Here is a 9,883-nt window from a genome sequence, read left to right as displayed (position 1 = left end):
GTGTTTGCTGTAGCATATTCAGTCTGCGACTGCTGGTTGGTGTAATAAAAATATCAGAAACTGAAAGAATAGTGTCTTGTAGAATTAAATTGTCATAATTATATTATATTTAATTATCTTTAAATGTTTTGTTTGTAACGTCAGAATTCTGCTAAACTAATTTTACTTTAATAAACTCTTTAATAAACTTTAATTTCTGTTGCAGTTGCGACAAACAAATGTCCAAATTAAACTTGCAGTTGTGAGAAAATAAAAACATCAGAAACTGAAATAGTCATCGTAATTATCTGTAAATAGTTTTGTAAACTCAGAATTTTGTTTAATAAATTAGTCTATTTGATATTAAGTTTTTATCTTGCATTTACGAGCTACAAACTTATATTTGAGAAAAGTTTTGAGAAAATTTAGAGTCTCTAACATCGTTCCCGCTTTTATATTTAATTGTGTGTCGGAAACTAGCTTTCATATTGATCAGTGACCCCATCATGCGTGTCTGTATGAGTGTTTGCAGTAGCATATTCAGATCCGCGGCTGCTGCTTGGTGTCCGAGAGCTGTTTTTTTAATATCTGCATCCAACGACCCCAGATTTTTGCCCCAGTGCAAACACAAGTTGATGCAACTCGTCTCCTTATCTCCAACTAATTTCTGGAAGCCCGTGTGCCCATCAGTGACGCAGGTGGAGGGGGGGAGAAGAGGTGGGGTTAAGAACTGGTGCCGGACAATTGAAGCATTCTGATTGGCTGATGTCGGCCCTCCCAAAGGTCTTTAAATCTGCCACTCACCTCCAGGGCTAAAAAGAAACTCATCAGTGTTCAGCAACTAGTGTTCAGCGTCAGTCCGGCTCTCATAGTGAGTAGAAACATGTTATTATTATATTATAATGAGATTAGAGCTGAGAAAATGTTTAAGAGTGTGTGCATTTGGTTGTTTGGTGATGGTGGTCTACGGTGTAGGCTCTCGTAGTGAGTAATAAACATGTTATTATTGCATTATAATGAGGTTACAGCTGAGAAAATGTTTAAGAGTGTGTGCATTTGGTTGTTTGGTGATGGTGGTCTCTGGTGTAGGCTCTCATAGTGAGTAAAAAACATGTTATTACTACATTATAGTGAGTTTACAGCTGAGAAAATGTTTAAGAGTGTGTGTATTTGGTTGTTTGGTGCTAGTGGTTTATAGTGTAGGCACTCATAGTGAGTTAAAAACACATTATTATTATATTGTAATGGGTTTGCAGCTGAGAAGATGTTTAAAAGTGTGTGCATTTTGTTGTTTAGCGCTAGTGGTCTATGGTGTAGGCTCTCATAGTAAGTAAAAACACTTTATTACAATATTATAATGGAGTTCACAGCTAGATTGGTGCTAGTGGTTTATGGTGTAAGCATATATGTGTATGTGTGTGTGTGTATATATATATATATATGTGTGTGTGTGTGCGTGTGTGTGTGTGTGTGTGTGTGTGGTCTGTGTTAGTCCAAGCCAGCTTGTTGAAGAATGCTGGTTGGAGTACAAACACAGACATTCTCTTTGAAGAGCGAGTGTTTCTCGTCGTAAAACACTCCAGCTGCTTGGAGATTTTCACCACAGCGACTTGTCAACAAAAAAAAAAAGTTGCTGTAGAGGCTAGGTTAGCTTTGAAATTGCTTGTTAATTTCACAATTGCTTAAAGAAACGGCAAGTCAAGCAACACACTGCATAAAACAGTCGACTTTGAAGCAGTAATAGTGAAATTAAGTTCTTGTGAGCGCACTGTGTACCTTGGATAGGTCAGATTTTGGTTGCACTTTGTGTTTAATTGTTTGAATGTTTCAGATTGCAATCTAAAGGCTTGTGAAGATGGAAATGCTTGATTATTATTATCTGATTAGTTCTCCATTAAATGTCTTTGTTTTGGTGTAGACTTGAGTATTTAATATTGTATTTTTCCAGTCATGCGTACTGTAGAGTCAGAGAGAGAGCCTGAAATAAACTCTAACTGTGCTGGTGTTAAAGGTGTGTTTGGTCGTGTTTGGGTTTGTTCGAGGCTTTTATCTCAGGTTAGTCTGGTTGAACAGGGTGGGAGTTTGTTCTGAAACGTTATGTTCCTAGAAGCCACAGCAACAGTGCAGAAAAAGTGGTATGAGTTCATTAATGCTAGCGTTGCGTTTGTTTTGTCAGTTAGCAGGTGGAAAAAAAAGAGGAATACTTTATATATCAATGGATATACACTCAAAAAAAGATTCAAATACTTATTTAAAATGAGCTGAATCAACAAAATTTTGAGGTTTTTTTGGGAGAGCTTAATTGTTTTATGTTCAGTCCACTAAATTTGTAAAAACAATCAAGTTAACTTTGTGTTGAGACAGCATGAAGGAATTGTGTGGAACCCAGCATTATTACAGTCTACGTAGCAATGGCTGTTTTTGATAACCCTGTAAAAGGTCCTTCATTAATTCCATTATCTTCACATTGGCTAACTCAAAACAGTCTAACTATGATTATAAAACTAACTCTAATCTGTGATTGCAAGAGCTGCGAGTTTTAACGGCTATAGTTAAGATTATTAAATATATATATATATCGGCAGAAGTGCTTTTTGATTATTATTGTTAATAATTGTCACTTTAAACTTTGATGTTTTAGGGATACACCCAATTTTCAGCCACCTATGCTTTTTTCTTAAGGGAAAACAGACAAAAAATATGAACCCAAAAAAGCTTTCACTGTGCGTTCTGAAAAGGGCTTTCACACTGGACACAGAATTCACTGTGCTATGAAACTCATTATTTTTAATGGTGTTGAAGCGCAGGAACAGTGCACCGGTGATTGTGCATACGTCATTTTCACAGTTCAAGATTCTACTCATGTACATGTATACTTATCTTTGCATCAACTGTTAACAATAGTGCTGTCATGGCAGTGCTGGTAAAATTAATTTTAAACTCGTGAACTGACAATAAAATATTACTGTCAATAAGATGTGGTTATTTTATTGGCTTGTGTTTTTTTTTTTTAGTAGTGCAATTACATTGTTCAATCAAATAATACATAATAATTATGACAAAGTCTTTTCAGTTTTTGGCATCGAATTTTCATTTATTTCGCACATGCCTTGTTTTAGTGTTTTATACTGCTGTCGCCATTGTTCCATTGTTCCAAGATGAAGGTCCTAGAAAACTTTCTCTAATGTATTTTAATGGAAACATTATTTCAGAATGTTTGCATGTTCTAAACAAATATAAAAACTTTAAAAAACAAAAGAGAAAACAACATTTCAGAGTAAAACATTTTAAAAAATGATGTATAATGGATTTCAGAACAAAGCCCAGATCATTTAAGGGTGTGTGGCAACTGCAGAAAAGCAAGCGCTGTTTTAAAAATGACGTTATCGTTTTTGCAGCACATCATTTATTCCAGTTGCTTGCTATGATATTCCTGCTTTATCATTACAAGTTAAAAGTCTTTATCAGATTGTGAGTTGACAGTTGACTGGAATTGTCCTGCCCCTTCTCCACTATGATTGGACAGCTGGCTCAAAATTGATGAGCGCTGCATATTTAAACTTGCAATGGCTGAAAAAATGCTGAGTGACCCTAAAAAAACGTTCAAAAGTCAGAGTCTTGCTATGCTGCAGGTGCTCAAAAAGCACAGCTCTACCACTGACAACAACAGAAAACCATTGACAACACAGCCTCATGGAAACGTCACTTCGGAATGTTCTCTGAACGTTCTAAACATTTTTAAAAAACATCAAAGAACGTCTTTTCTAAAGGAGCAGAGCAGAACATTCCAAAATGATGCGTAATTGATTTAAGAATAAAGACCAGATCCCTGTTAGGTGTGTGTCCATGCTCAGCTGTGATCTTTTTTGCAGTGCTGCATTTTTTAGTCAGTTGCTATGATACAGAGTATCCCTGCTGTACTATTACAAGTCGAAAGTCTTTTTTATTTATTTGTTAATCTTATTATTTGTTGACCATTGGGTGGTATCTCCAATTCGATTGGACAGTTGGCTCAGAAGTGTTATGAATAATCGTTGCATTATTTAACTTCTAATTAGGCCTGTCACAATAATCAAAACATCGACTTATTATGCAAAACTTGGAGATGACCTCAATCAGTTTTGCAATTGCATTATATATTTACGAATTTACAACTAACGTTAAAGCCATTTTACAATGACATTTACGTTCTACCTCACCGGTGTCAAAGTTTATATTTGGGCATAAACCTAATACAACGTTTAATAGTATATATAATAGGACATTTACCTTCTTAACATCAAATGATAAAATCGAAATAATGTTAAGAATGATACGTATTTTACAGTGTTTATATCTTTTTGTATTAATATAATGCAGTTGTCATTTCTGTGTGCAGTTTGCATGTTCTCCCTATGTTCGAGTTTTCTCCGGGTGTTCCCTCACAAGTCCAAAGACGTGCGCTATAGGTGAATTGGGTAAGCTAAATTGTCCGTAGTGTATGAGTATATGTTCTGGTCCTCCAGGTTGGGGGTTACGAAACATGGACATGGTGCAACTAAATATCAACTTCAGTATAAACGGCCCTGGGAGTAAGTAAGTATATAATCAGTGGCATAAAGTGACCTCAAAATGGCAAGAATATCGAGTATTGTGACAATTTCTGTGACAATATATCGCACAACAAACATTCCTTATCATGACAAGCCTACTTGTAATGGCTGACAAAAAAGCTGAGCGCTCAAAAAACACAGTGACACCGTCAACAACAGAAAACAAACGTTCATCTCGAGAGAAAAGCTGTCTGTGGACTCACAGCCTCATGGAAACGTCACTTCGGAATGTTCTCTGAATGTTCTAAACATTTTTAAAGAACATCAAAGAACGTCTTTTCTAGAAGGAACACATTCCAAAAATGATGCGTAATGGATTGAATTTTTATGAATGTTTTATTAATGTTACCATAAATAACCTTACCAGAACGTTCCCAGTGTAAAAGCGTTGTCATGTGTGAATCCAGTAAACGTGTCGCACTCTCAGTCCTGTAGGCCTGTGGAAGATTTTCAGCTTTCCATGAGTCTATAGTGCAGTGGCCTCTCTGGCCGCGTTTATGAATCCTATCAATGAGGGCTTTGTGTGGGTGAAGTGGAGGATTGTGGGTAATTGGGTGTAAGAATGGTTTGGCGGTGTTTTGGCTTATAAACTGGCTCATCTAATCCTTATGCAATGTTCTCTGTCTCTTTGGGGATGGTTATTGCTGGAAATAGCTGACCTGAGGCCAGTGCGTGTTGTGTGCTCATAACAGGTGTGTGTTTGAGCAGCTCTAAACGCGTCTGATTTCAGAGTTCATGCGTCACGGAGTGGATCAGACGCACAGATACTTGAGTCCTCAACCCAAACATTCAACAAACAGCCTTTATGGAGAGCTGGAGGAAAACAGCAGCTCTCCACTGGAATAAATTGTGAATTGGGCAATGGTGACGAGTGTGTGTTTGTGATTGTGATGATAAAACGTCACTTAAACTGAGTTAGTGGTTACAGATCTGAGACTGGAGGCTCAAAGCTCCAAGAACATGCAGTAAAACATGCTGTACGTTTGCTGAAGAAAATGTTTTCTGGATGAAGATTGGTGTTATTATTTGTCAACCTTTTTCAAACAGATGTTTCTAGGATTTTGGGCTACTTTTACCTGATGAAGTTTAATTATTACACATGATAATGTTTAGATGTCTTATATTAAAGCAAAACAAGCATCTTTAACCACCAAAGGACAAAACAACACATTGAAAAGCTGTGAAATGGAATGTATATTGGACATTGTTATTATTTATTTGAGTTAAAAAGAATTGAAATATTTATGTGGAAAAAACTAATATAAACTAACAAAACCTTTTGTTGCTGTAATCCAAAGGCAGGACGAATATGGACAAATCAAACTGTTGGGTTAAAAACTGCTATGTACATTTAAAAGAATTTTTTTATCCAACATTGGCTTTGTCCATACTGGGTTGCAGTATCCCAGCATTTTTTAGAGTGGGTATAGAGAGAAAAAAGATTTAGTACATTTAATGTAGAAATTATATGTAAAGACACTTAATTAATAATAAAAAAACTGAGGATTAAGAAATGTTTTTTTGTTGAATAATATAATGCAAAAGCCAACTGTTGGGTTAAAAACTGCAATGTACATTTAATAGAAAATAGTTTATCCAGCATTGGGTTTGATCATATTCAACCCAATGTTGGGTTGCAACAACCCCGCATTTTTTACAGTGGATGTATACTGAAAAAAATTATTCAAAGATGATTCCTTGGATTTACTCAATTTTTTTTACGTTAAGTGGTTTTAAACAATTTATTTGGGCTGAATTTAAACAAACAAATTAAGTTGAACATTATTAAATTTAATTTGTTTGTTTAAATTCAACACAAATAAATTGTTTGCAATAGTTTTGCATGCAACACTTTTCTCAGTGTAGAAAAAAGATGTTTTACATCTAAAATAGAATTTATATGTCAAGAAATGTAATTAAATGATAGAAAATAACCTTCTTGGCGATTAAGAGTAGTTGTTTTTGGTTTAATAATATGCAATAGCTCAATTAAATAAAATGTACACATTTTTTATGTGGGTATTAAAACAGAATGCACATGCTCGTAGATTAAACTGGTAAATAAATTTGACTGTTACTTGATGCTTTTTTATAAACCATCATCACAATAGACTTTTTTGGTGTCGTTTAGTTCATAAAATGCCAAAAACAATAAATGCAAGGCTTAATTTATAGTTTTAAGTAAGTTCTGTGGTGCAGTAATGCTGATCTGTGTTCACTGATCACCGCTGAAACGCATGTTGGAAATCAACAGCAGTCCTTGGGCACAGAACCAACAAAATGTCAATAATTATATCTTTTAAACATTTATCTCTGTTTGGTTTCATCAGGACAAACTATAAATGACTTATTAAGATGGACCCAGAAACACTATTATATAATAATATATCATATAAGTTCAGTTAAAGAATCATTTACAGAATTTTTGATTATTTTATTTTATTTTATTGTTTTTATTTATTTTTTTTATGTGTTTTTTTATGTTTTTTTTTTTTAAAACACATTTTTATTATTATTATTATTATTTTTGCTGAAAACTAAACAAATAACCATCTGACAATTCACAACAACCCAGTAAATTACATACTTAAAAATGTGTTTCATTAATTATATTTTGAATAAAAGGGGTTTTACAGTTTTTATTACACCAAATATTTATTTTTTGGCTGATAAAATGTAAATAATCATTACAATTTTTTAATAGCCACGTGAATCTGACTAGTTTATGATAATGCAGTAAATATTTGAAAGGTGCTTTATTATTTAGATTTTGAAAAAAACCATCTTCATATTATTAAACTAAATATATTTGTTTTGTTTTTTTTGCTGGAAAAAACATAATAAACATAAATTACTCCTCTTGCAATGCTTACTTTAAGATATGCAGTAATTAAATACTTAAAAGATGCTTCATTATTTAGATTTTGAAATAAAACACGTTATGAATCTTAAAATATTGATCTTGGGGTTTCTTTGCTGGGAAAAAAATAATAATAAATGTCAAATAACCATGTTGCAGTGCTTATTTTAAGATAATGAATTTACTATTTAGTATAATAAATGCTTGAAAGGTGCTTCGTTATTTTGATTTTAAAATAAAACCGGCTGCACATTATGAATCTCAAAATATCACCATAAAGTATAATCATTATATATTTAGTTTTTACATTTGAACTCAACCTTAAAATGGGTGGAATGAAACAGCGGGGTATCGTTTACCATGGTTAAACTGGAACAGCTCAGATTTGTTTAGTGTTTTGAGTTTATATTGATCCATTTATCACCACAAGTTCAGATGTTCAGTCAATACCTTTGGCTCCAAATCTTGTTGTGTTGAACAGGTTCAAGGTCGCTGGTCATAAACACAAGTTAACCTGCCACAATTTAGACGCATTTACAAAAAAACTTAGAATGAATACATGAAGAATCTCCTCTTATTATAGATTCTAAACTAATAATCTGTGGTTTTGTTTTCAGTTGTTTTCCCCAGCGCGTAACCTAATAATCAGCTGTAAAGATGGAGCGAATGGAACTGAAGAAAGTGAGCGCAGAGATGGAGGATGAGAGCAGTGTGGACGACAGCTACAGAGAGAACATGGACTCTGAAAAGGCCACAATCAACAGGTCAGAGTCTCTGCGCTGTGTGTTTAACCCTGAAACTCTCCTGATACACACGCAGAACACTGTGACACATGAATCAGGAGCGTATCTTTAATAGCATACTAATGTATGTGTAAAATAACGTGTGTGTGTGTGTGTGTTGTGCTCTACAGCCAATTTCTGGATGAAGATGATGCAGAGAGTCAGAAGTTTCTCACCAACGGGTTGATGAAGAAGAAGAAATATGAGGAATATAATGAAGAATATGTACGATTTTACTTCTGAAACACACATTCATTATGTTTATTAAACCCCTCACTCCACCATACCTGATTCTGATGCCTCAATAATGACATTATAAGCTGTATTATTTATTTTTATGTATTTCTCAAGTGCTAATCTTTTTGGAAACACATTTTAAGCATATATTTAATAACTCATTTCTAATAACGAGTTTCTTTTGATGACAGTACATGATATTTTACTAGCTATTTTGCTAGAGACTAGTATTCAGCTTAAAGTCACATTTAAAGACTTAACTAGGTCCATCTTTCAGCAAGGTGTGCATTTAATTAAAGAGCTAATGAATGACTACAGCTCAGATTAACGTTTTGTGTCTAATAGTTTTGTGTAATAATCAGTATAATGCACATCCAGTCGGTTGTTATCACAGAATAAACTCTTCAGTCCTACATAACAGCTGCTGATAGCATCTCTCTCGTTCTCACAGCACCCGGGTCATGCTTCCTTTGGCATGTCGGTCTTTAACCTCAGTAACGCCATCATGGGCAGTGGGATTCTGGGTCTGTCCTTCGCCATGGCCAACACTGGCATCATCCTGTTCATGTGAGTGTGTGCCAACATTTCCCACATTACTAGAGCTCATCTGCATGAGTTCAGCCAGTCATAACACAGATCCTGGAATGCAGATACTAGAACGACCGCATTAAGAGTGTCATTTCTATCTGTCTATCTGTCTGTCTATCTGTCTATCCACCTATATGTCTGTCTGTCTATCTATCTATCTATCTATCTATCTTATCTATCTATCTATCTTATCTATCTATCTATCTATCTATCTATCTATCTATCTATCTATCTATCTATCTATCTATCTGTCTGTCTGTCTGTCTGTCTGTCTGTCTGTCTGTCTGTCTGTCTGTCTGTCTGTCTGTCTGTCTGTCTGTCTGTCTGTCTGTCTGTCTGTCTGTCTGTCTATCCACCTATATGTCTGTCTATCTATCTATCTATCTATCTATCTATCTATCTATCTATCTATCTATCTATCTATCTATCTATCTATCTATCTATCTATCTATCTATCTATCTATCTATCTATCTATCTATCTATCTGTCTGTCTGTCTGTCTGTCTGTCTGTCTGTCTGTCTGTCTGTCTGTCTGTCTGTCTGTCTGTCTATCCACCTGTCTATCTATCTATCTATCTATCTATCTATCTATCTATCTATCTATCTATCTATCTATCTATCTATCTATCTATCTATCTATCTATCTATCTATCTATCTATCTATCTATCTATCTATCTATCTATCTATCTATCTATCCACCTGTCTATCTATCTATCCATCCATCCATCCATCCATCCATCCATCCATTTGTTGGTCCGACAGACAGACAGTCTGTCCATCCATCTGTCTGTCTGTCTATCAGTCTTTCTCTCTATCTTTCTATCCATCTGTCTGTCTGTCTATC

The 9,883-nt window shown here is 34.6% G+C and overlaps 1 protein-coding gene across 1 annotated transcript in view; it reads left to right on the top strand.

Annotated features, from left to right (window-relative positions):
• The first annotated feature begins 798 nt into the window (after nt 1-798).
• slc38a4 (solute carrier family 38 member 4) overlaps nt 799-9,883 on the top strand; it is a 29,601-nt gene continuing 20,516 nt past the window's right edge. Inside the window, exons 1-4 of the mRNA XM_056456261.1 lie at nt 799-850; nt 8,049-8,195; nt 8,345-8,438; nt 8,902-9,017. Of these exons, the coding sequence (XP_056312236.1) occupies nt 8,089-8,195; nt 8,345-8,438; nt 8,902-9,017 (317 nt within the window). The 5' untranslated portion in view covers nt 799-850; nt 8,049-8,088. The remainder of the gene's footprint in view (nt 851-8,048; nt 8,196-8,344; nt 8,439-8,901; nt 9,018-9,883) is intronic.

The sequence above is a fragment of the Danio aesculapii genome, chromosome 4, assembly GCF_903798145.1.
Source record: "Danio aesculapii chromosome 4, fDanAes4.1, whole genome shotgun sequence".
Taxonomy (NCBI): Eukaryota; Metazoa; Chordata; class Actinopteri; order Cypriniformes; family Danionidae; genus Danio; species Danio aesculapii.
This window is presented reverse-complemented; position numbering and strand designations above follow the sequence as displayed.